This window comes from Procambarus clarkii, chromosome 29, assembly GCF_040958095.1.
Source record: "Procambarus clarkii isolate CNS0578487 chromosome 29, FALCON_Pclarkii_2.0, whole genome shotgun sequence".
In the NCBI taxonomy this organism is placed as follows: domain Eukaryota; kingdom Metazoa; phylum Arthropoda; class Malacostraca; order Decapoda; family Cambaridae; genus Procambarus; species Procambarus clarkii.
This window is the reverse complement of record NC_091178.1, coordinates 5,940,023-5,966,821: the sequence shown is the minus strand read 5'-3', so window position 1 is coordinate 5,966,821 and position 26,799 is coordinate 5,940,023. Positions and strand designations below refer to the sequence as shown.

Sequence of the window (26,799 nt, the reverse complement as noted above, 5' to 3'; positions counted from 1 at the left end):
CTAGTCCTTCACTACAGTCATGACACGACTTTACAAGACAAGTAAGACCCCCTATATAATAGACATAGATTTTGCCGAGGCAAAGGTGAAGACAAAGGTGAAAATGGCGTAGTGTTACAAGCACAACCCAAAGAATAATAGTCAACTAAGTGAAATTTGGTAAAGAGGAAGGGGAAGAGAAGTGAAGAATGACGAGGGGAGAGAGAAAGAGGTGGAGAATGACGGGGAAGAGGAGGAGGGTGGAGAGCGAAGGGCAGAAATGATTAGTGGGGGGGAAAAGGAATAACACATGGCGGAGGGGAAGGAGGATGGGGAGGAATTAGTGGTGGGGGAAGGGAAGGTTAGTGTTTCTCGTGATGGAATGGAGGCAGAAAGTGGTGAGATATGGAAGGGGAAATGTGAAGAGAAGTCAAAGAAGTGTGATTTGTAAGATAACGGGAGGGGAGGGGGTGGGGAAGAGGTGAGGGGGAACGAATTGTGGGCGAGGGCGGGAGCGTGTGCTGGGAATGGGAGGAGGGGAGGGGAGGGAGTGACTGGTGAAAGAGCTTGGGGTGGGGAGGGTGTAGGAGGGAGGGGGGGGGAGGGAGGACAGGCGCAGCTGCGCGGACGGTGTGAGGGTTCCCAAGCGGGGGAGAGGAATGGGTTGGGGAAAGGAGTGGGATTGGGGAAAGGATTGGGGTCGGGGAGAGCATTGGGGTTGGGGAGAGCATTGGGGTTGGGGAGAGCATTGGGGTTGGGGAGAGCATTGGGGTTGGGGAGAGCATTGGGGTTGGGGAGAGCATTGGGGTTGGGGAGAGCATTGGGGTTGGGGAGAGCATTGGGGTTGGGGAGAGGATTGGGGTTGGGGAGAGGATTGGGGTTGGGGAGAGGATTGGGGTTGGGGAGAGGATTGGGGTTGGGGAAAGGATTGGGGTTGGGGAGAGGATTGGGGTTGGGGAGAGGATTGGGTTGCAAGGTGAGAGTTGAGAAGGAAGAGGGTTGGGGGAGGAGGGTCGGAGAGGGTTGGAGAGGAGGAGCGGGTTAGGAAAGACGAGAGTGAGTTAAAGGAGGAGTAGGAGGGCGACGGTTAGGAAATGGTGAGGAAAGTATGGTTGGGGAGGGGGCAAGAGGGCGGGGGAGGGATAGTAGTTTGGGGAGAGGAGACAGATGAGGAGAGGAGTTAAGGGAAACTAGTGATGAGGGAACTAGGGAGAAGATAAGAGGCGGGAAGGGTATTGTGGAGGGGGAGGGGGTTGTGAAGTGGGTGGGTGAGGAAGGAAGATGGTTGGGGAAGTGTAGAGCGTTGGGGAGGAGTGTGCTGGGGAGAATGGGAGGTGAGCCAGTGAGAATGGGGAGTGCGCTGGGGAGAGGGGAGTGTTGGGGAGAAGGGGAGTCTGCTCCCTTTCTCCCCAACTCCCCGGGAAGAAGAGGGTATTTTGGGGGGAGGAGGGGGAGTGTTGAGAGGTAGGAGGGGAGGGTGCTGAGGAGAAGGTAAGTGTGGTGGGGAGACTGTTGGGGAAGGAGAGGAGTGTTGGGATAGGGGAAGAGTGCTGGGGAGAGGAGGGATGTTAGCATCATTCCCAACAACACAGCTGCGGGAAAGACTGCCATCACTGCTGGCTGCGGCTATACATATGCAACATTTATAGTTGCATTGTAATAGCTGAAAACATTGACAACATTGGTAAACAATACTAACAACAATGGCGACGTGGTTACCAAGCAGAGGCAGCGGTATCTGGTCCACTCCCCAGGTCCAGTTGGCGGCTCGCTGCTCCCCACAGATTTCAGGGGAACTGCGACGCGCAAGTACTCCTCCATTTTGAATCTACACACGCCGACGCAAGGCTCTCTCTATTGAGGACGATATCTAGCCAACACGCGAAAACAAAAGTGTTTATTTTTTGGGCGGAAGTCTGGTAAATAGCCTTTACAAACATGTGGCTGTGTTTACCGAGAATATAGGCTTAATGTTAGCAGACTAGTATTTTTGTGAAAATTGCTAATTAAACTAAGCACCAGATCTACACCAACACGAGGCTTTCTTAATTGGGATCTAAACAGGCGTCGTTCCAGACCCAGAATCTGCGAAACTGAGTTCGATTCCCTAGGGGGAGAGAAATGGTTCGGCATGTTTCCTATCAACTAATGCCTCTGTTCACCAAGCAGTAAATAGGTATCCAGGAGTTAGACAACTGTTGTGGAATTACATACTGAGGAAGATCAATAGTTCGATCTAGAGGGGGGGGGGGGGGGAACTCGAGACAAGCCTAAAGTATATAAACACAGCCTTCCAGTCCCCTAACAACAGGAATTTCAAGTTATTTTATATATATATATTAACACAAAGTTGTATGTCGGGTGGGTAGCTAGACTACAAGCAAAACAAGGTTGTGTTGTTGGTGAAGTGGCCGTATCTAGCTTACATAGCATACGACCAAGACAGTTATCTTTGTTAGTGAGGCTAGCTACACACGCCAACACAATGATGTCTTTGTTAGGAAGGCTCCCCACATAAGCTAACACGAGGCTATCTTTGATGGGGAAGCTAACTACTACGCCATCACAAGGCTGCTGTCGCTGTTGGGAAGGTTAGCGCTGGGAAAGTGAGTGCAGGAGGAGGCAACAGCTGGACAGACAACGCTTATATATGACAGCGTCAACGCCAACCCTCATCACCATCCCAGTCATCAAGTACCCAGGGCCCAATGACACACCACAACACTTTATTCTCCATTATCACGGAACTGCAACAAATACAAAAAATTACATAAATTCGCCTTAGTAAAACCAAAAATACTATGAGGGAACTTTCACTCATGGTCTCACCCACGTCTATCTCTCTCACCCCATGAATCTACAGCAAGCATCACCTTTCAGTTCCAGCGAGAAGTCAATACTCGGCCATGCAAGTCAGTGCGAATTAATTATCGGCGCTAGTTCAAGGCGCAGTTGTAGAATAACACAAATACTACCTTGAACCGCCAGGCTGAGCAACACTTGACACATCCGTCACCACACACACACACACACTACAACAGCTACCTTCCTCAACACTAAAAGAATCATGCTACCATACTACTGCAATAGAACAAGAAACAATAATAAAAACACAAAGTTGCAACCATAGGGCATTCTTGCTGGGAAGCAATAAAAGCTCCCTCAATAGCGGCAACCTCCCCCTCCCCATATACCAGCTCTGCCTACCAGACCTCCCTCCCGCACCACGCACTACACTGGGAGGTGGAGCCAGGAGAGCCCGCTTGGGGGGGTGGATGAGGGGGGCCAGCGCAAAGGAGCTGCTGAGAAACGCAATGAGACAAGTAGTTAGACTGATAGTATATGTGAGTGATTTCATGAGTGAACTGATATCGTCAACCAACCATACGAAGGCTCTAACCACACACAACCTAGGATTAAGCCTCAGATGAGATCAACTGAGGATAGCAGCTGAACCCTTGTGTTAGTTCAAAAAAAAAATCTAATAAGAAAAAATAGGAGGGGGGGGAGGAAGAATGGGAGGCCCACGCCATTATTTACAGCCTGGTACGGGAATCATGTCTGGTATTCCTTCAGGTTGACTACTGCTACCAATTAGGTGAAAGTAACCAGATAATCCAAGTACAAAATCAGAAGGTAATTAGGTAATTACCTGGTTACGGGGGACTCAACGACCTCCTTAGTACACTGCCTTCACTCCCTGAACATTTGCGCAAAATGTCACTTTTATACACACAATATATATATATTATATATATATATATATATATATATATATATATATATATATATATATATATATATATATAATATAATTAAATATTTTATCATTTGTATTTCACGTTCTGTCTTAAACGTGGACTAGATGAAATAGTTGACCACATAACCCGAATGCACTCGGGCATGGGGGTTGAGTAAGTTCATAAAGACTCTCCCGTACTTTTGAAGTGTGGTGGTACAGTGGTCCCACCACGCTAGTGGTACTAGAGGTACAGTGGTACCTCTGCTTAGCATCACGCGGGCGTGGGTCTAGTATGGTCCACACAGTTAAAGAAAGTACTATTTAAACAAACAAGAGGATGGGTATACGCATATATTCTGAATATATAAATAATTTATATTACTAGTATAAAAAGAATAATTAACTGGTAAACGGACTTCAAAATTTTAGAATATAAATCATAAAAGGGAGAGCAGAATGAAGCAAACTTCCATTTTCTCCCACAGTGCTGTTGGTCTGGTGGGGGAAGGCTGAGGTGAATGGGGAGGGCGAGGGGGGGGGGAGGGGTTTGGGGGGTTAGTAATGGGAGGGCCAATGGTGGGGGTGGGGGGTAGGAGGAGGGGGTGAGGTTACGGGAGGGCCAGGGTGGTGGATGTCGGAGGTTGGGGGGGGGGGGGGTTAGACGTGGTGTCGCAACGTACTCTCAACACTTAAAAACTACCTAATGCTTTCGCTGCATTTACTATCTTAATTATAAGCCAACCTTTGTACACATGCACATAAACTTATAACTGAACATTATTGTCACGTACAAACTTGAATAATGCAGAAACAATTGGAAACGGAAGGAATATCCGACAACTCCCATTGGTTAGGACCTTACAAATGAGTAACGCAATACGTAAAATACAACGCAGAATAATAATAATAATAATAATAACGACCCCGTACAAAATTCTGTGTGGCAACAGAAATTGAATTTGTTACTACCAGAACTACGCTGAAATAAAATTAGAACAATATAGATTAAGAAACAATGTCCGTCAAAATTCGTCACTAAGAGTGCACTCGTATCTACTACTACTGCTCCAGCAAGTATAATAATGGAAGAAAGTGGCCTGAAAGCATTAGTTTACGCGATAATAACTGTAGGAGTGTTAAGTGTGGCGGGAGGGTAACCTTGGGGGTGGGCTTGTCACAGCGACCCGAGATGTTGGCCGTGACGAAGCCACCCCCACAACACCCCAGAAATATTTAAATGGAAGGAACCTCGTTACAAGGAACATCATAAAAATCATTGCAACTCATTAATCAATCTCTTACTCAAATGTAATAAAATATTTTAAATGGTTTGAAATAGCTTAGTGAATAATTTTTTTAATATTGAACGTATTGAAGTAACGGGTTTTGCGCAACCTCTCCCTTCAACATATGGACGTCAAGAATTAACCAAAGTCAGCATGTGTTAAGTAAGTGCTACTGAGACTATTACAAGGCAGCTAAGGCAGGTCTGAAATACGAGATGCTGGCTAGCTTTCCTCGCTACAACCGATCGAAACCTCTTGTCCACTCTATCCTGTCCTCCAACTCTTCCAACGCAAGCAAAGTCACGCGTGTTCACCTTCACACTCAAGTGTGGCCAACGAATGGTACTCCGTAATCCCTCAAACTGTACCAAAGTCAATTTCAAAATTATTATAAAACTGTCTTATATCAAAATCTTGTCTAGCGACATCCCAGAGCTCAACACAAGCCCTAAGAACAAAGAAAAGTGAAATATCCTGAACGTAGAGCGTGTTAGAAGCTTAATCCACTACCCCAGCAGCACGCCACTTCCACCCGTATGTAAGGTGGCAGCAAGGGCCAGTTCATGCATCGCTCCTCCTCCTCTTACTCACCTGTCCACACAAGTCGTTACCCATTGCTAACAAAATATGAATAGATATTTTGATAAAGCGAATGACGTGAGGTAGGCCGGCTGGCGTAGGCCTAAATGCGCTAATAAGTGCCAGACTGCAAGACTGCCACGAGGATGAAGGTTAGAGTCCAGTGAGAGCGTAACCGGCCGTGTTGGTGTGACTGTGTGACGCATCACCAAGGTCAGGCACATCGCCGGTTGCCGCGCGCGCACGCACGCACCAACACTCATCTATATATGTCAATCAAATTTACTGCATTATTTATAATTAACCAACCTATGTCTAGCTTCATTTTACTAAACCGTGTGCAACGCAGTCATTATTTTGTATTAATAGTATATCGCATATCCAAATCTATTATACAACTAATTGGGCCATGTATAGTGACAACAAAATGTAAAATCCATTGGTGGTTAACGTAAAGAAGGGTGTTGTTAGGTGCGGTAACCAAGACCACCACCACCACACCGGCCATTTTGTGTGGCTCCTGCCTCTCACATTCCCCATCACCTAGAGCCAGGCAAGCGCAGGAAATAGGTCTCATTATCACCTAATTTTAAACATCACTTTGAATAAATCTGACACATTAGTAAATATCTGATGACTAGCAAGCAGCATTAGCTAGTTCTCAGTCGCATTCCATTAATTATAAGCCTTGCGGACTAGTTTTCTTTACAGTGACAGCAGGATGTTTAATTTCTACAGGAAATATGTTAAGTGATTAGAAAATCGTCTGTAGAATACCATTCCGGCAACATAGTACCCTAACGACTGGGCATATATTTGGGTTATTTAAAGACGAGGTACAATGATGGTACAATGTCAACAAGAGGGATTCATCCTGTGTAACAGATAAGGCAGATAGCCACCAGTGGCCCTCCATCCCTCCCCCTCATATTATTGGGCAGGGGTAGCTTTCTCACGGGGGGTTACTATATAACACCATCTAACAACAAGATCAATTCAAAAACATCATAGTTATATGAATTGCTCCGTCCATGTCTACATACAGTATTATGATGTAAGGTTACCTAGAATACAGTAGGCCTACAATACGACACATCCGAGAAGTCTTAAATTGTGATTGTTAACGAGTAGAACATTTACAATTATATACTACAGGAATACTATACAATTATTGTAAATAATTGTAAAAAAAATTCATAGGCCTATTTGAAAATAATTTTTTTAATTAGTTTTATTGAAGCCTGTGTAAAGTTTACATCAGGCTTGATTCAAGGCTCCCCTCCCCCAGGTCGAACTACTATGTATCTATTTACTGCTAAGTGAACAGAGACATAAGGTGAAAGGAAACGTGCTCACCCGTTTTCCCCACCTGGGAATCGAGCCCGGAATCCCCGAGTGAATCGAGAACAAAGTCAACTGTACTACATATCATAAACGCCCACCATAATATCGTTTTCATCTTCAACGAAATTGGCAACAACAATGGTCAGGTGCAACACTCCAAAGGTTCCCAAGCACCCAAAGAACCACAATTCACATCCCATGTACCTCACCACTACCCTCAAATAATTATATATCATTTTGGTATTTATTTATTTACCTATCCCATCTCAAGATACAATATTCAATATATGTAATCCACTAAACAACAAACAATAAAGTACTTTATCACGTCTATATAAAAATCGGCATTGTTATTTGTTCTAAGTTTTATCACACAACAAATCGTGGTCAAGTAAAAACTGACAACAAATGGGCGTCGTATACACAACAATAAAGCCTAAATAAATATCAGCCATCAAACAAGTTACACATATAATACAATATTTTTTTGCAAGTTACTGTACAAGCTAAATGTATAAAACAATAGGCTTTACAAGTCATTACATAAGCTACATATACAATAAAATAGGCTTACAAATTGTACAAGCTACACATATAATACAATAGGTTTTTGCAAGTTAATGCACAAGCTACATGTATAAAACAAGACTTTACAAATACTTTCATAAGCTACATATATAATAAAATAAGCATACAAGTTGTACAAGCTACATGTACAATACGAGAGAACTCACAAATAGGTCTACAAGCTACATACATAATACAATAGGCTTAAAAGTTATTGTGCAAGCAACAGGCATAAAATAATAAGGTATATAAGTCATTGTACAAGCTACATGTATAATGCAATAGGCTTCAAAAGTAGTTGTACATGCTACATACATAATAAATATCTGGTAGGCTTCACAAGTCATTGTGTACACACTACATGCATACTAAATAGGTTTCCAAGTCAATGAATAAGCTCAATACAATAGACTTCACAATCGTACAAGCTACAATATTTGTATAATACAATAGGCATTGCAAGTCATTGTACAAGCTACAGTATATGTTTAATACAATAGGTTTTGCAAATCACTTTACAAGCTACAAGTATAATACAATAGGCTTCACAAGTATATATAATACATTAAGATTCACAAGTTGTACAAGCTACACAGTACAGGTACATTTCAATTGGCTTCACAAATCATTGTATAAACTACTGTACATGTATAATACAATAGGCTTTGCAAGTCATTGTACAAGCTACCCATTACAGGTACATTTCAATAGGCTTCACAAGTGGACCGAACTCTCACAAGTCAAGCCTGGCCTCGGGCCGGGCTTGGGGAGTAGAACTCTCAGAACACCATCAAGCAGGTACCAAGCAGCAGGTATTAAGTCATACAAACAAGTTGTATAATACAGTAGGCCTCAAGTAATAGTAAAAGCTACAGGTATAATACAACAGGCTTCATGAGATATTATACAAGCTACAGGTATAATACAACAGGCTTCATAAGATATTATACAGGCTACAGGTATAATACAGCAGGCTTCTTAAGATATTATACAAGCTACAGGTATAATACAACATGCTTCACAATTCATTATATTAGCTACCTGTAACATACAATTGTCTTCACAAGTCATACAAGCTACTTGCCTCCATGCATAATACATAAGCTGTGAAAGTAATTCTACAAGCTATCAGCAATGTTTCACAAGTCACTGAAAAAGCGGCATGTTTAATAATAGGCTTCACAAGTCATTACACAAGCTACAAGTATAATACAATACTAAACAAGTCACTATATAATCTATCTGTACAATTTACAAGTATATTGCACTATGCATTACAAGTCACTGTACAAGCTATAGATATAATACAATAGGCTTCACAAGTCACTGTACAAACTACATATATAATACAATAGGCTTCAGAATTCGTTAAACAAACCACCTGTAATGTACAAACTACAGGTATAAAAGACTTCACAAGTCATTGCACAAGCTACATACATAGACTTTATTAGTCATTATATAGGCTAAATGGACAATACAATAGGGTTCACAAGTCTGTAAAGCTACATGCACAATACATTAGGTGTCACAAGTCACGGTACAAGCTACATGTATAATAGGTTTAACAACTTGTTGAACAAGCTGCTTGTATAATATAATCACCCTCTAATCACCTTTAGACCATCAACCGCAATTCATACTTATCGCATGCCATGTAAAACTAACTTTATTTGTTGGAAAAAGCACCATAAAGAATTTGATCCGTTTTATGAAGGTCACTTCCTTAACCTGACGACACACGAGTCAGTATACATTAGGAACCATGTACAACGAATAACCAACTCCAATGGAGCGAACCGATACTAGTGACAATCAAGTTATCTAATTAAAAGGTAAACACCATAAGTACATAAAACAGTCAATTTGTGGCGTAAGGTTGCCAGCCCCACCCGCCGCCGACTGCAGTAATTCAATGTCAAACATACCCAGTCATGCTCTAGGAGTCTAGGGAACCATGCTATGGAAGAACAGTTACGTCAAGTGCTGGCCTGGCAACACCCCCATTACCCTCCACGCATTTACCAACACATTAAGGCGTATTAATCACGTGTTATACGGGCTATTGCAGGCTGTCATGCTCAATGACATACATCCCTTAAAAAAAATACTTATCGCATATTTAATGGTAATTCTTATTTACACGTATTTAAAGATGCGTGATGATTTCACCAGAATTGTTGTCTTTTAAACGTGATAATGTATTGAAAAACACTCTTGGCGCTACATTAATTACCGAAGGATAAGTCTGAAAAATTATATTTTATATATAATGCGCATAATTTAGGGGTAAGGTCGGGGGGTCGTAGCAGTAAGGGAAGGGGGGGTAAGGAAGAGGGGGAGGTAGGCCTACCGCCTCCCCCCCCCCACTCAAGGGCAGATGCAACACTCACCTCGCCATGTTCCTCGCATCTTCCCTCTGGAGTGTTCTCTGGGAGGAAGTATATCCTGAGTGAGACCAGAATCTGGCCTGAAGAACGGTCCTCCCACAGTAACTGTGCTTCTCCCACAGAAATAATGTCTTCTTCCTCCCAAATCTTGACGAAGAAAAATTCACCCAATGACAAAATTTTTTGTTTCCCGTGTAGCGTATATTTGAACGCTTTGTAGAATGTGTAATTGCCGTGGTGGCCACACGGCGACCCCACGAACTGAAAGAGAAGAGAGAGGATAAATGCAACAATTATCGCAGCACTTATCCTTGGCTTGGCGCGGGCTTCGCACACGAGCCAAGCACAAACCTGCTCTGCATTATCTCCACCCAAACCCAAACCACCTTTTTCCTCTTTTCTTCTAATTTATGGCTCAAATGCCCACAGATTTTTCCCACAACACAGCCGGTATATTTAGACACACGTCGGTACCGGTTACGTACCTGTATCTTGTGATTAGTCATTGTAAAACGCGAATTATTTGCACAGTATCTCCCACGCACGCCACTCACATCGTCTACTTTGTATTTACTATAATTACGTGACGTCACAGGTTGATCCCGCGTGACGTCACGCAGTGGGCGGGCCTTAAGCGTCTATTCATACTATACCAACTAAAACTTTACAAATCTTGAACCATTTAATATTTTTCTAACTGACCATCAAAATAGTGTTTCGCAATTTTAGAGTTGCACAATAAAATAATATTTATGTAGCAATCCTAAAAATATAAGGTAATAAAATGTATTATGAGTAATGAAGGCGGAGGAGTTCCAGCACTATCTCTCCAGCATCAGCTGGTAGTGTTGACAGTCACGGCAGTAACACGCGGGTACAGAATCTTGTCATCTTGTTTATCATAGCTGCAGTGTGCCTCAACGTGGGATACCCTCCTCACAGCATTCTCTAATAATGCTCCTTATTAATGGTAGGCCTTGAGTGCTTCTGCAGCACTTAGACGCTGTGCTAGTGACATTTGGCCTTGTGTATGAATACAATTTAGTTTCCGGGAACGTCATATCTGTTTTTCAGTTTGATAACACAAGTTTTGATGTATGTTTTCGCATGCTCAAACTTTTGGCTTAAAATTCAACAGCCTCAATGTAAATGTTAATCTGCAGCATACCCCCAAGTGATGTTCAAGCTTTCGTAGAGAACGTTCATTGGTGTTACCCCTAGAAATTCCACACAGGTGTTTATTATTTTTGTTCTATGAGGAGGCAACATTCCTGATGCTGCTGTAGTATATAGTCTACCCAGGATGTTTACACTGTTTTCGGGCTCACCATAGTCCGTGCTACATGGACATTTCGTTCTGTATAGCTAAATCTAAAACAACAACAACGTTTATACTGTAGTTTACAATCTTCAGCATAACAGCAGATCCTTTATTACTCTACGTTCTCTATTCCAAGGGCGATTGGTTAGATGATAATATTAGAGCCCCTTAAATAAGGTTTCGTTCAAGCTTAGAACCCCCACTCTGAAATATCTAGATCTAATTTGTGTAAATTCTCAGCCTAACTTCGAATAAATGTTTACATTCTTTCCAAGATAAAGCAGAGTATGGTTCGGTGTCGAAGTGATCTGGCTTGGCCCTCAGACCAACGATTTAATGTGCGATTATGACATGATAGTGTTGGGCTTGACAGATAACATACATGTTTATTTGCAAAAAGGGAATGCCTAGTATTTCAGGAGCTTGGAAAGAATATAGAAGTATATTTATAATTAGGCTGATTTTTTACACAGGTTAGGTAAAGATACTTTAGGTGTTCCAGCTTCGAACAGAACCTTGATTCATTGTCATTCTAATGTGTTGATCATCTAGTGAAATGCAATCACCATCATGTGACTAGTTACATTTTGTATCAGTGTTTGAATATCGACATTGCTCACATGGTTCTAACAGCTCACTGGTGTCTCCCAGTAGTCATGAGAGGCTTCAAAATAATTTGGAGTTAAACATAGTTCAGCTCCTGGTTTCCCATCCTTATATGATAGTTGTAGTACTGTACTGTACTTGCCTGGGCTAACATGCAGATCATCACTGTAATAATATTTTGGTATTCTTTTTACTTTTTTCATACATATTCCTTACTCTTGAATATATTTTATACAAAAAATGAAGAAAAATAGTTATTTTTTCTTTTAGTCCTGGCTCTCATCACAATGTAATGCTGACAAATGTCAAAAGGACTTGGCCACTGCCAAGGCCAAAATAAGGATAGGTAAAGGATTTTATCTTCTATGCTTTTAAATACAAATCATAAATTTCATAAGAAAAAGCAAGCAAAATTATGATCCATTTGTTTTTAGCTCACAATCATGGCAATTTTAATGATAGCTGTACTTAAAGGGTTAGGGGGGGCCTCTATGCCCTTGGGTTTTTACCCCTTTTAATGGAGAAATAGCATAGATAGAATTCATGTGAGGATTTGTAGGTATGTACTGTACTGTAAATATTGTAGTAAAACCACTCTAGTAGACTGCATACTAGAGTAGCACCAAATTCCCTTTATCTATTTATTTTTTAGAGTGTACTTAAACCACTGATTAGGTTCATGGTGCATAAAATTAACAGTTGGTGATACTTCTCCTAAGAGATAATATTAAATATTAGGATTTAGAATGTTTGGATTACTGCTTCAAGACGAACTTCTTGAAACAGTTTGCCCGAGGAGAGTAGTCCATAACATTTAGATCAGGGATCTTTGAAGGCCACTCATCTGGTGTAATGAGGGTTGGAGCATGTGTTTGCAGTCATGTAACTGTAGCCCTCACTGTGAATGGTTTTACATAATCCTGTTGCCAAATACATACACTCTATTGCCATCAATTATATCATAATTATAACTAAACATTAAGGGACATATCTCACACTGTGGTATACATTCCAATAGATTTTTTGTTTTCCTTCATCAATAAAGAACATATAGTATTCTTGCTCCACAGCGAAACCCATGAGAAAATAGTTTTGTTTTGCTGTACCAAGATACAGCATCATAAGCCATTATTGGTGGATGTTGATACTGTAGTCAGTTTCAACCAATTTTTTTCTCTTTTATTTATAAAACACATAAATACAATATAAAAACAGTTACCAAAGCACCATTACACAGTGAGTTGGATAGCACACACATGGCTCATAAGAAAATTGAAACAATCAACACAAAACAGGTGATTAAACTACCCATCCCTCAGCACAGAAGGAAAATTACAGTACTGACGAATAAAGGCGTATGATGGGGAACATAAATGAACACAACACAAGGGGAAAGCATATATCCATCCACTTAACCATGTACAAAACCCATAAAACACTTGAAAACATTAGTAGCGTTTTACCCAATGAAAACATCCCCAAAACGCCCCACTAAACAACACACCTAAGGCATACAGACCAAAAGGCCGGACACATAATACAAAAACAAAAACCCATGACAAAAAATGCATAAAAGAAAGAAAAGCAATATACAAAAATGACAGTAATAAAGTAACAATGTAAAACAGCGTAAACGAATACAAAGCAAATTACTCAGTTTTAAAGCACACAGTTCAGTTACAACACAAACATATATATACACATACATATATATATATACATACACATATAGTTTTGTTTTCCTTTTCCATATAAAGTCCTTAAATGAATAAACATTCAAACCCTAGCAAATACAGAGCTAACTCACACCACCCAAACCTAGGACACGAATAGTATAAAGGTAACAGAAGAAATGCACAAATGAGAAGGTACTCACTCAAGGAAAACAGAACACATGATTTGTCAAAGGTCACATATGTATTATGGCAGGGCATAAGAAATAGGACCTAAGAATCCAAAATGAAACACACATTACACTCCGAACCCGGAGAAAGCATGAATAAAACCAGTAAATATAACTAGTTAACTATATAACAAAGTCCCCTCAACCGGAAACAATGTAACAGGGGGGGACACAGCTCCCCTTAAAAACACATATACACATTAGTACCTGTACCACCCAGAAACTGGGAAAACAGGGAAGCACAACATAGGGACAGGTCATGTAAGGAATCCAGGAAACCATACCTCAAACAAACTCATACACACCCAAACTGTCTCAAATCATAGCACCACAAACATCTGTATGGTACCCCAGCCACAATACCATCATAGTGCTATGCAGTGACACACACAGTGCCGTCCCACAAACCCATCACAAGAAGAAAGGAAGACATACGGACAACAGGTCATGTCGCGCACAAACCCAGCACACACACACACTCGCACAAATGGAGATTAATCCCACATGGACAGCCTGCCAACAACCAACATCAAAACAAAACGGAACCCAGAACACTAACAGCCGCCACCTGAAGAGTATAGTACAATCAAACCCACAAAACGATAGCAAACTACAATCCCAGTACCCCCCCCCCCAAAAAAAAAAGTCATATACTACCCATAACGCACATAAGTATCAGTAAAATGGTCCCCCAACCTTTCCCCAAGCAACCAACGTAATTCCCATTTCGAGTAACGTAACCGACCTTCCAAAAACCCCAACATTCTATCCACTGTATACCACTCCCGCCTCCCAACCCACACACAATAAAGATAATCCGATAGAACCAAAAGCACAGTATTGCGGACCCTCCTACAAGGAGCCTGAACATCAAACATCAATAAACGTAAAGGGGAAATACGATACACTGACCCGCAAAAACGCACAAGCGTCCTAATCAACCAATCCACCAACCTCGCCCGGCCTGGGCAAAAATAAAACACATGAAACGCAGTCTCCAGTCCTCCACAAAGGTCACACCCAGCACTATCCTTAATCCCCAACCTCAGCAGCCGCTCGTTAGTCGCAAGCGACTCATGTAAATACCGATATAGGAATTCCCTCTGCGACGGAGCTAGAAACTTCAAATGGAGCGATTGCCACACCACCATCCAATCAAAAAGAGGAAACTAGTCTTCCACAGCAGGGGCGACAAAAGGACGCAATTTTCTCATACACCCTCCGACACAAAAAACAAGAACCCCTCCACACAACAAAGCCTCCGGAGGACATCAATCGCACAAGTATAAAAGGGAGGCGATAGAAACGCAATCTCTTTACACAAGGGTAACCTCAACAGAGAATTTACACGCATCGTACAATAATATAACCCCAGAGAGAACACACCGTCCCCCTCCAAGAGCCCCTTCCTAAACGAGACAAAAAATATCGCCAACGCCTTATAGTATACATCGAACAATCCAATCCCGCCTCGCAATTTTGGCAAACAAAGCGTAGACCTACGTATCGGACAATACCTCCCACCCCACAAGTATCGAAAAAACCCCTTATTAATGGCCAATGCAAACTGCCGACTCAACGGAAAGGTATGAGCCATGTACCAAACTTTGGACAGAACCTTGCAGTTAAGTAGCAGCCCCCTCTGAAACAAAGTCAACCTCCTCCCATACAAACATGAAATTGAACCCAAAACTCTTCTAGAGACTGCTTCCCAATTCACCTGCAAGGACATCGCATACGTTTTACACCACCGGATGCCAAGAGTCTGAATCGAGTCCACAACCGGGAACCAAGAACTCCCCCACGAAGGCCGAGAAGCCCAGGCATCAAGCCCCATCATACAAGATTTCTCTCGATTTAGCACTGCCCCCGCCGCCCGATGAAACCGAGCCAGTATATCCTGCACCACAAAAACTGACTCCTCTGTGGAGACAAACACAGTCGTGTCGTCCGCATACCCTACAACGGGTACCAGCAAACCATTCGGGAGACGTGGCGGCACAAGAGAATGATGAGACCGCAAAGCCATATACAGAGGTTCCTGAAACAGAATAAACAGGATCATAGAAAGGGGGCAACCCTGCCGGACCGACCTCCCAAGGAAAAAGGAGGCACTTAATACCCCGTTAATACAAACACTACTCTTGCATCCCCTATACAGCATTCTGACCCAAGAGACAAACTGCGGCCCAATCCCAACCCTCTCCATCACCTGAAACACAAAACTCATATCCACCCTATCAAAAGCCTTGGACCAATCTAAATTTACCATGGCCGATGGAACAACATTATCCGAAAGATAATAAATCATATCCCTCATCAAATTATTGCAGTAGACAATCGACCTACCCGGAACACCACAAAACTTTATTTTAAAACGGGTTTATTTCACCCGGTGAAATACACTTCCCCAAAACCAACCGAAGCCTATTCGCCAGTACCTTGGAAAGAATTTTATAATTCCTGGTTCAGGAGAGACAACGGTCTCCAATTTGTGAGCAGCTGCACATCCCCAGATTTCGGCAGGAGACGAATAATACCAAAAGACTGTGACCCACTAATAACACCATGCCTCAGGCTATACCGCACCACCTCTGAGAAGTCCGACCCAATCACCCCCCATAAACACTTATAGAATTCCGCCGGCAACCCATCAGACCCAGGATCCTTCCCATTCGCTAACCCCCGAACCACCTCCCAAATCTCCCTATCCGTAAACTCTCAGTAATGGCACATTGTCCTCAACAGGCAACACATCCTGGCAAAAACTAAGAAAATGCTCACAATCCGTCGATATGCATTCTACCTTCCTATACAAACCCTCCAACTCTTCCCGAACGTAACACACCAACCCATCAGTATTAGTGAGGACCGTTCCATCTACCCTGCGAATACCAGTCATAACGATAGAGTACCTAGGGGACTTAACCTTACCAATTTCAAGTTTCAACCAATAGCTCATCCTGAGTGTACCATTTTTGACGGTAGATACAGTACTTTCATTTTATCAATTCAATGAAGAGGAACATACAGGAAGTAGCCTCATCAGAAAGCCAAACATTTCCACATATCTTCATCTTAGGTGAAGTTAAGTGAAACTACAACAACATGTTGGTGTTTCAACTTGTGTGACTACTTATGCTCTTTTGTGAGTTTATTACATTTAATTCATTAACAACTCACTTTTAGGATGTTTAATAGAGCCCTACGATATTCGTAATGCATGTATAACTTGCAGCTAGATGCTATGCGGTCACTGTCTTGTTTCAATAATATTGTACATGCACTGGGGGGTCGTTTGAGAGAATAATAGCTAATGACTTCTCAGCTAATTACTTCTCTTATTGTTACAGTCCTTTGTCCTTTATTGGACAAAATATAGTTAAGATGTTGAATACAGTACCATGCACACTGAACTGTATTGCTGAGTAAAGTTGTATACAAAAATCATGACCCTAAATCCAACATGATACCTAAATACTCCTTTTTTTTTTTAAGTGATTTTATTTGCTTGTGGGTTTTTGACTGTTCAGTGCATACTTACTAGTGTTTGCCTATCACTAGCCATGGGGGGGGGGGCTTTCTCATTCTGTAATACTGTATTCAAACACATCGCTTGTTTGTTAAAAACTGCTGCATAGACTCGGCACATGGTAGCATCTGCCAGTGACCAAAGCAAAGATAGCCCCTCATAGTAGCATCAAAACAGCCAGAATATCTTAACCTCCACATACTCATTTTGCATCTATTTCTATAATTTTGTTGACATGATACAGTACTGTATGTTGTTTTGTTCAATGTGACATATGTAAAAGTTTGATTTATTTATGCTCTGTATGTGTGTGTAGTGTGTGGAAGTGAGTGTAATTACTTCAGTGTAGTTACATGATGAGAACTATGCTCATGATGTCATGTCTTCCCAGTACTCCTTGTCATATGACACTTCAAAATTACTGATGGTTTTGGCAGTCACCATTTTGGTATCCAACTGGAACTTTAGGCCTTCCCTGGGGTACCGCCTTGGCTTGAAGGTGTTCCACATCCTCCTCCTATACACAATCAACCTTGCACCAAAGATATCCTGACCAGCAACAGTGAAATAATTGACATCCAGCGACAATAGGAGATTGGACATAGCAGAATCACTGGATACCAAGGACTTGTGCAATTATCAACAACCAGCATATGAACCTTTCTTAGGAACCAAGCTTAGACTAAAAGTGAGCTTAAGACAGCTTGTGAGAGAACGAGCAATTTAGGCAGTCTCTGAAGCCCCAGCCGCAGACAACATGGAAGCAAACAACCACTCTCCCCCCCCCCCACCCTCCCAGTGCTGAGGTGGAGGGGGAGGGGGTTGCTAACACGTCTAACACACATCCAAGTCATCTTAGAACTGACTGGAGAACAGCTGAAAGACAGCCCAGAAGCACAAAATAGTGGAAAGCTGGAGCGAGGCTTGTAATCCTCCATAACATGGGCCACAGAAAGCAAAGCCCAACATACATGAATTTGCCAGAAGCACACCTCCCAGGACTGGGCTGGTGCAAACAGGCACGCCTTAAAAGAAAAGGAAGTACTGCTCAAGAACACTTGAAAAACAGACTCAACCACATGTCATTTGAGTAGTTGTGTACTGCAAAAACCACATCAAGCCCCCAGGGAAGGAAAAGCCAGCAGAGCCTCAAACCATATCCAGTAATAGAAAAGGTACCCAAACTCAAAAAGGCAGGGGTCCAAAGAGGAGAGGTTCTAATCCTAAAGGGGGAACTAAAACAAATTCCTCTTCTCCTCAGAGGGTGAAATATGGAAAATTGAAAACCCCTGTATATACGATGCATCCCAGGCCATGGACGGCACCTGGGATGCATCGTAGTGGCACCTCGACTTACGATTGCCCCTACTTATGATAATTTCGAGTTACGATGTAAAGTTCATCGAAAAATGCGACTCGACATCCAATGGTGTCGTCGACATACGATATTTGTTGGTACACGTTCGGATCGACCAAGCGCGTGGTTCCCGGTCATGCGGCCGACCTGCCTCAGTTTACTACAGCTGCCCGCTTAGTGACGATCGCGCCTATAAGAAATTTCGCTTTTGTGGTGATTTTTTGCATTTTGAACATTAAAGTAATTATTATATCACACCATGAGTCCCAGGAAAGTCAGTGGTAAGGCTCAACATATGAGATCCCATGTAAGGATGACCATAGAGCAGAAACAAGAGTATCATTCGTAAATATGAAGATGGTGTGCGGGTTGTTGGAATGGCTACGCAGTACAACATATCTCAATCAACGATATCCACCATATTGGCTAAGAAAAAGGACATTATGGGTGCTAAAGTGATGCATCATTACAGACAAATGTTAAAACGAAGGGAAAAACAAATGTCTCTTGACAAATTTGTAGTGAGACAAACAAGCACTGAACCACAACCAGGTCCTAGTGGTATTCAGGCAAAACGTAGGAGAGAGAGCACCCCAGAGAAAACATCACTGCCTGATGTGATAATGGAAGGGGACTTCCCTTCCAAATGGTAACAACTTCCCTCCTCCCCCTCATCACCATCTTCCATATGCCATCAAGAGCCCTCCAAAAAGGTAAGATAAATGTAGGTACTGTATTGTACAGTAGTTAGAAAAAAACATTGTATTCAGTATAAAATGTATTTGTATGTTAATATTTTGGAGGGTGGGGAACAGATTAATTCAAATCCCTTTATTTCTTATGGGAAAAATCGCTTCGACTTACGATATTTCGACTTACTATCCGTCTCTGGGAACGGATTAGCATCGTAAGTCGAGGCCCCATTGTATATACACGGTAAGTTGGCACTCTCAAGTCTCGGGAACAGACTCTTGATCCTACCAGGGAAGGTAACCCTGTCAGGACAGAAAAGTCTGCCCTAAACATCTGTAGGTCAAGACAAGCATTTGAACAAAGTCCACTTAAAAAGTGAAGCAAGTAGGCACACACACATGTGAAGCAGTAACACCAAAAAGTAAAACTTTTTTTTTTAAGTTTTAAAGTTAAAGAACACAAGGAAATGTTCCCAGCAGGACAAAGTCCAAAGGATGACCAGCACATATTAGAAAACCATGACCCATAGGGCAAGGCAACAGATAAAACACTTCACTCTGTAGCACCAAGAAAATGACTAGAGTGGATCACCCCTAAACCATCAGTGCCCAGTACTGCCACCTGGTGATTGGGACATTGAATTAGTGATAGAACTAGCTACTGGTGGAGATTTTGTTTTCTGATTTATTTACTTTTTGCCTTGCCTTGTGTGTTTTTGTCTACCTCATCTTTCTGGTGGCTATCTTGTTGGTTAGAGTGATTTAGTATCCTCTTCCCTCTGCCTCTGTGAGGTGACCAGGTTTTAGCTTCTGGTCTCCAATAGGCTATTAATGACTTGCATGGGCTTATATGCAACTTGATGGGTGTGGAGCTGTCCAAAACAAGAACCTTGGACTCACTAGAAAGAGGCATTTCATTACACTCAATGCTGGGTGTTTTGGTTGCTTACACTTGTCTACCTGTTCATTACTGTGTAACGTAATGTTTACTTGTACGTATTTGGTTGATTAGACACAAAGAATTTAGTGTTTTTTATATTTAGTATAGTCTTGGTTACAGCACTTGGTTTGTTGGCAGTGTAGTGAAGTGTTGTTGTAGTTGAGACGAAGTCTGGAGCAGGACAGAGAGCTGAGTGAGGCTGGGAATAGAGAGCAGCTCGGATGCAGGGTGAGTGTGTAGAGCGTGGCACTCTGAATGCCGGCGGAGTTGAGGGGCTGAGTGCAAGACGAGAGCGCGGAAGCTTAATGCGGCCGAAGTCTGGCTGTCTGCTCTGTGTCGAGGCTGAAGCGTCTTGTGAGGGTAGAAACTGAACACATCGAGTGTTACATTGTTGTTTGTGAATGTTGAAGATGTGGTATCTCTCAAGTGTCTGTACTGAACCACTCTTGGAGTTTGACTGATGATGATTTGCTGTTGAATGGTTATACAGTATTACCAGTCCACACCTCAGCTCACCATCCTCAAGCATGTTGGAAAGAAGTATTAACTATAATTAGTTATACACTTGGGAAGAGGTATTAATTGTAACTAGTGAACCTAGAAGAATTAACAGACCCATCTCATTATCTGCACACAAGCTAATGAGAATATGGAGCAAGTATATTCCTGACATAATATACTTGCTACAACTGTAGAGCCAGAATTGTAACAAAAAAATATCTAAGTTGTTACAAATAAAGCCTCAGATTCTAATTAGTATATGACTTGCATTTATAATGCAGTCACTTACATGGTGATTACATTAACTGTATAAGTACAGTGTAGTATATTATTCAGACAAGTAATTATTCTTGTATCTCATACAAGTAACTTTTCATGTGTAGGTAGCTTAAATATCAAGTAGGCTACAGTTTATAATAAGCAGTACTGTACAAACCTTGTGTTCTTATTGTATTTAATTTTTTTTTTCCACCAGTGTCTATGGCCAAGAAAAGATAAATAAATTTACATGGATTGCATAAAAATCAAGAGAAGATTACTGTGAAGATGAAGGTTACTGTGTGGAGTGTGGTGAGCGGCGCAATATCTGGTCACCTTGTAGTAAATATACCCGCAGCTTGCACTGTCCGCAAAGTGCTTGATACCTATTGCAGTTACAAGGTGAGCATCTTTTGCATAATGTCAAATTAAATATGTATGCCTATGGGTGCAGAGTGCGGGTATGTCCGAAATGTATGCCAGCATTTTGAATAATTGTTTTCTTATATTCTTTCTTGTAATATTTATTTCTGTAAGTATTTTTTAAGGAATGTCCAGAAGTTGCTCTACCTAGCTAAAATATTTGCTTTTACCCTGTTTTATTCTCCATATCCTGTCATGGCACTCTTCCATTACTTAATCCACTTTTTACCTGGGCTTTTCATACTTGGATGTGCATTTGCTCACTATCTATTGTGTGATCCTTGAGCTTTTACCGATGGTGCATACAGCTATCTTTGCTGGTTTGGTGATGCTCAGATCTCTTGCATAATAAGTGTTGTGTAGTTTGGCTGAGCACCTATCTTCTAACAATTATGTTTATAGTTAAGGTAAAATTGGTCTTTGATAATAGGAACAGGAGGGAAAGAAAAGGAGAGGAGTAAGTTAGGCCTGTCAATAAGTTAGACCTGGCAATGAATAAAGAATTACATGGAACAATGAATAACATTTGTGTAAAAATCAAGTTTGAAACAACAAAAGTGCCAATTCTCATTGCATATATTCAGTGTATCTCTAGTGCAAGAGAGACAGAGTTCTGCATACCCAAGGTTTGGAGTTGACCCATGTGGTAATAAAGTATGACTTTATGCAAATCCAGTAAGGTAATCAAGCCCTCCAGAAAGCTAAGAGACCAAATCATTTGGGGTAGTAATTACAGGAATGGAAAATAATGCTTGTGAGGACAGTGTTGACACTTGTCAATCTCTAAGCAGAGTGAATGGGAAGATCTCAGAGAGTGAAAGGAAACCTGATCTTTTATTGACATCATCTTGAAACGTAGGTACATGTATGTGGTCAGGGTGCCAAGTATGAATAGACCAATTGTAGGTACTGACTTATCAACCTGGGAGTGGCCTAACCATCAGCCTCCTGTCCCACAGCAAGCAAGTCTAAACTTTCTTGATAAAGGTTTCAAATATTTCCAGCTCAAGACAAGAGATGTGTAACTATTGCACAGTCCAGGGACCCTAAGCAACATATTCCTTACATAATTGAAGTTGGTGAATCCTGATTCAATCCAGAATCACCAATCAATCATTTACCCCACTGTCCTGTGCTAAATTGAGACAAATAAAAACATGAACACAGTGTCTCCATCTCAACATCTTTCCTTACCAAAATGCAATTTCCTCAACTGAAGAAACTCCTGACACCAGCTTATGTGGTACATAAGTGCCTACAAGAGAATAATTCTATGATATGAAGATTAAGTGATAATGCCTGCTTTGCAATCTTGATGTAACTAATGTATCGTTCATATCCAGAGCATCAGTTGCTTCCATGACTCGTTTGTGTGGCCAATGTGTAGCTGACAATTTCTGCTGCTGTGTGTGTAAGAATCTTGAGTGACTTAGGGCCCATTTAGAATAGGTTAGCAGTTTGCCAAGAAATTGCCTGTTTATGAGTTTGTATCTTGGTTTAGGTTTTTGTTACCTTTAACTTCAGCAAAAACTACTGTACGAGATTATCCTTTGTTAGATGCACTGATTTGGAGACTTCGGATAATGCAACTCGTGCTAAATTTTTGAATAAGTCTTTGGGTCATCCTTTTGAGCAAATGTCTGTTTGACCCATTTTGACTCCTACTTTCTTTTTGACTCCTCAGGCTCTGCTGTTTGTCACAGCTTCCAAAAATCCTAGGTTAGGGACTTCTATTCCTTGGGGTTTGGTTGCTGTGCCCCCCCCCCCCACCTTCCCCTTTGCCCTCTCATTGCTGTGGAGTTGGCCGAGTCTTTTGTGTCCGTGTATTTCTCATTGTTTCTACGGGTTCCTCTAGGGCCTAGTTCAAGGTAGTTCTGGTGCTTCATTGGTGATCTTGTCTGATTTGGGCTCAGAACCTTATCTCTCTTCCCAAATGTTGGAAATGAGTAAAAAAATAAGTTTACCTATTGAATTATCTTGGGTGCCTGTTGACCCATCTTGGGCTCTTGGCCCCAGGCATGATGGTCCATATTCCTGTGAGAGATTCTTAATTATTTAAATCATATACAAGTGTCTGGAAAAAAGAAAACTTTAGTACTGTATATTTTTTCAGTTCTATTATTTCCTTAGTTTGAATCTATGACCTCTTGTTCTTAATGGTGCATGTTTAAAAAATGCCATCTTGTCAATTTTGTTGATTCTTATCATTATTATTTTCTGTCATGATCATTTCACCTGTTTTTTTTGTATCTTCCAGTTTTGGCATACTGTATGTAATGCTACTAGACTGTCCTCTGCTCATACTATTTTGGCGAGATTTTGGTCATGAGCATGTGGGAGATGGGTTCATATTCATTACAATACATAGTGTGCCAGTCTGTTCCATCTACTCAGAAGGTGGTGGGTCATGATGAGCTAGTCTGTATGTCTGATTACTTTGATTTACACGATTGCAATCGGTCATAGGTGCATCTGTCTGGATGATGGTGAGCTAATATGAGAAAAATAGTGTTCCAGATACCTTCAAAGATCAAATTTTCAACTCTCAATAAACAACCATGTAAATATTATTAAAAATTATTTCCACCCCTTTCCAACTACAAATATAGCACATAATTAAATACAGAATGCTTTGGATTTGCCAAGATGCAAAATGTATTCCAAAAAGTGCAAAAAAACACGGGATAATTGCAGGGAGTCATGGGATCAGAGTGTGGCATAAGGCATTTCTCAACAAAGCAACTCCGTTATCCAAATATTATGCACTATACCTGCAAATAATGCCTCATGCAATTCAATTTTTTTTAACTAATGCCTACACCATGTAGCCCTGACTCTCAGTTGATCAAATTCTCTCAAATTGAGAGTTGAAAAATGTACCGTACTTTACAGTATGTTTATCTTAATTTTCATTACATGAAATTGTATATTCTAAATGTTAGAGTCTGTACCTAGATGGCACTGTGAAGATAATGTCTGTTGGGATTCTCATGTTAGATACTGATATATATATACATGGAATATGCATTCCCAGGGTGTTCCTGCAGATAATAGGTATGTCATTCGAAGCCGAGACAACCTGGTCTTGAATCCCAATAAGACCCTCAAGCAAGCTAACATTCAAGATGGAGAAACACTCACAATTGGTCTTCCAGGTAAGTAATTAAATTTTTTTTAACATTAAACCATATAGTGGACACATTTTCCACAGTTTTTCATATTAATAGTAGAAAAAATTAAATAAACATAAAATAAATTCAATAAAAAAAATTAATCAATATTTTGTTAAATAAATAAAGTTATTAAATAAAATAATTCAATAATTATATAAATTATTAAATTTATTCAATAAAAATTACTGTAATTTACAGTACAGTATATGGTTTAATTACTTTACAGTATATAATGCATTGTCATTTCTCATGCCAGAGTAAAAAGAATGAAATTCATAAATTCATCATTTGCTTGTTACGTGAGACCTTTAGGATATAGCAGCTCTTTATTATATAGTTGCTCTTACATAGAAATTTAGGAAAGCCAACAATGCAATCTAAAGCATTTTTTTGTTGGTCTTCATGATTTTTATAGTAAAATTGAGACCCAAACCTAGTATGTACTAGTACTGTATGTATACGTGCACACTTGCATACATACACGTGAGGCCTTAGGAGAAGACCTCACAACAAAGGAAAATGTCAGTGATTTTAGGATGATAAGTAGGTATGAAAAGGATAAGAATTGCCTCTGAAGGGTGACATTTCATGGAGTGAAACAAATCATAGGAGTGTTTAGGAATACCAGGAAATTGCTAAATGATAAAGATGGAAAACTGTGGTCATAAAGTTAAGATCTTTCAAAGGATGACAGAAAAAAGCTAAAACTGAATCTTGAGGAAGCAATACATATAATCGAGAGTAAGAACAAAGAAATAATGTGTGTCTACAAGGTGAAAGGAATCTAGAAGCCTGTGAAATGGTACACAAAAGCAAACCAAGAAAATTGTTAGAGGAGAGGAGAGTGAAGGGCAAATGAGGAGGGAACATGTGCATACATGTACTAACATAAATGAAAATTAAAAAAATGTGCAAAATAAATGAGGTGAGGTAAAAAATACTGGAGTTAAATGATATAATGCAGCTTAAGATTCCTTGGTATTATCACACTAGCAGAGACGAAATGAAGATGAAATTTTTGTGAGGCGGTACTGCATTAGGGGAGCCGGTCGGCCGAGCAGACAGCACGCGGGACTTGTGATCCTGTGGTCCTGGGTTCGATCCCAGGCGCCGGCGAAAAACAAAGGGCAGAGTTTCTTTCACCCTATGCCCTTGTTACCTAGCAGTAAAATAGGTACCTGGGTGTTAGTCAGCTGTCACGGGCTGCTTCCTGGGGGTGGAGGCCTGGTCGAGGACCGAAAAAGCCCTGAAATCATCTCAAGATAACCTCAAGATATATAACCTCCCATTTACTGAATTTTGAATTAGTCTGTGGTCAGTATATATTTATACAGTGTACATAGTGGTGTAGTCATATTGTGCCTATTCATTGAAAGATTCAATAAAGGTGGTTTTGGTTGACAGGGAAAATTACTAGGAGCCACCTTGCCTCTTCAATTCTTTCTCCCTCCCATTCTCTCTCCTTCTCATTCTCTCTCCTTCCCTCCTTTTCTCCCATTTCTCTCTCTCTTTCATTCAGAACATGCAATATATACACCCAGCAAACTCACAATATTATTTGTACTATTTTACTATTTGATGCAATATTGTAGTTATGTTGTGGGTATGATGAACATCAAAAAATCTTGTTGAAAACTATCTAGGAAAACCAAACCTTAATTTCAGACTTCGTAATAGTCATTGGTTGTCATAGTAGGAGCCAGTCCTACTTATACAGGAACATGGAGGTTGACCCCCAACCCCACTACTACACTCCTGATACAATCACAAATCACTATGGAAAGTTGTGTGAGGCTAACCACAAGCATCTGTCCTCCAATCTTGGACAGACAGACACTCTTTTATAGATGTACAGTAGATAGTCTCTAGTTGGTGACTATCCTAGTGGTTACCACAGTCAGTCCACAACCAATTGGTTCTGGTTTTGATTACCAATTATTGTGCTATCTTGAGGTTATCTTAGCTGATTTCGGGGCTTTTTAGTGTCCCCGCGGCCCGGTCCTCGACCAGGCCTCCACCCCCAGGAAGCAGCCTGTGACAGCTGACTAACACCCAGGTACCTATTTTACTGCTAGGTAACAGGGGCATAGGGAGAAAGAAACTCTGCCCATTGTTTCTCGCCGGCGTCTGGGATCGAACCCAGGACCACAGGATCACAAGTCCAGTGTGCAGTCCGCTCGGCCGACCGGCTCCCTTATTTGGGCAT

At 41.1% G+C, this 26,799-nt stretch overlaps 2 protein-coding genes across 6 annotated transcripts in view; one reads left to right on the top strand and one right to left on the bottom strand.

The window, feature by feature from the left end:
* Positions 1 to 10,524, bottom strand: part of LOC123764974 (uncharacterized) — a 155,321-nt gene extending 144,797 nt beyond the window's left edge. The window contains exons 1-2 of the mRNA XM_045753231.2: positions 10,373 to 10,524; positions 9,891 to 10,148 (exon numbers count right to left, since the gene is read on the bottom strand). Coding sequence (XP_045609187.1) covers positions 9,891 to 10,148; positions 10,373 to 10,393 — 279 coding nt within the window. The 5' untranslated portion in view covers positions 10,394 to 10,524. The remainder of the gene's footprint in view (positions 1 to 9,890; positions 10,149 to 10,372) is intronic.
* Positions 10,525 to 10,712: 188 nt separating this feature from the next.
* The window catches only part of LOC123764975 (ectonucleoside triphosphate diphosphohydrolase 2), a 39,576-nt gene continuing 23,489 nt past the window's right edge, over positions 10,713 to 26,799 (top strand). For 3 of the 5 annotated variants that reach the window (XR_011229939.1, XR_006773658.2, XM_045753233.2), the window contains exons 1-3: positions 10,713 to 10,857; positions 21,215 to 21,399; positions 24,455 to 24,575. Coding sequence is in view for 3 of the 5 variants with exons in the window: in XM_045753233.2 (XP_045609189.1) it covers positions 21,286 to 21,399; positions 24,455 to 24,575 (235 nt within the window). In the remaining 2 variants the exon portion in view is untranslated. The remainder of the gene's footprint in view (positions 10,858 to 21,214; positions 21,400 to 24,454; positions 24,576 to 26,799) is intronic. The other 2 variants (XM_045753232.2, XM_069333305.1) reach the window with 2 other exon arrangements.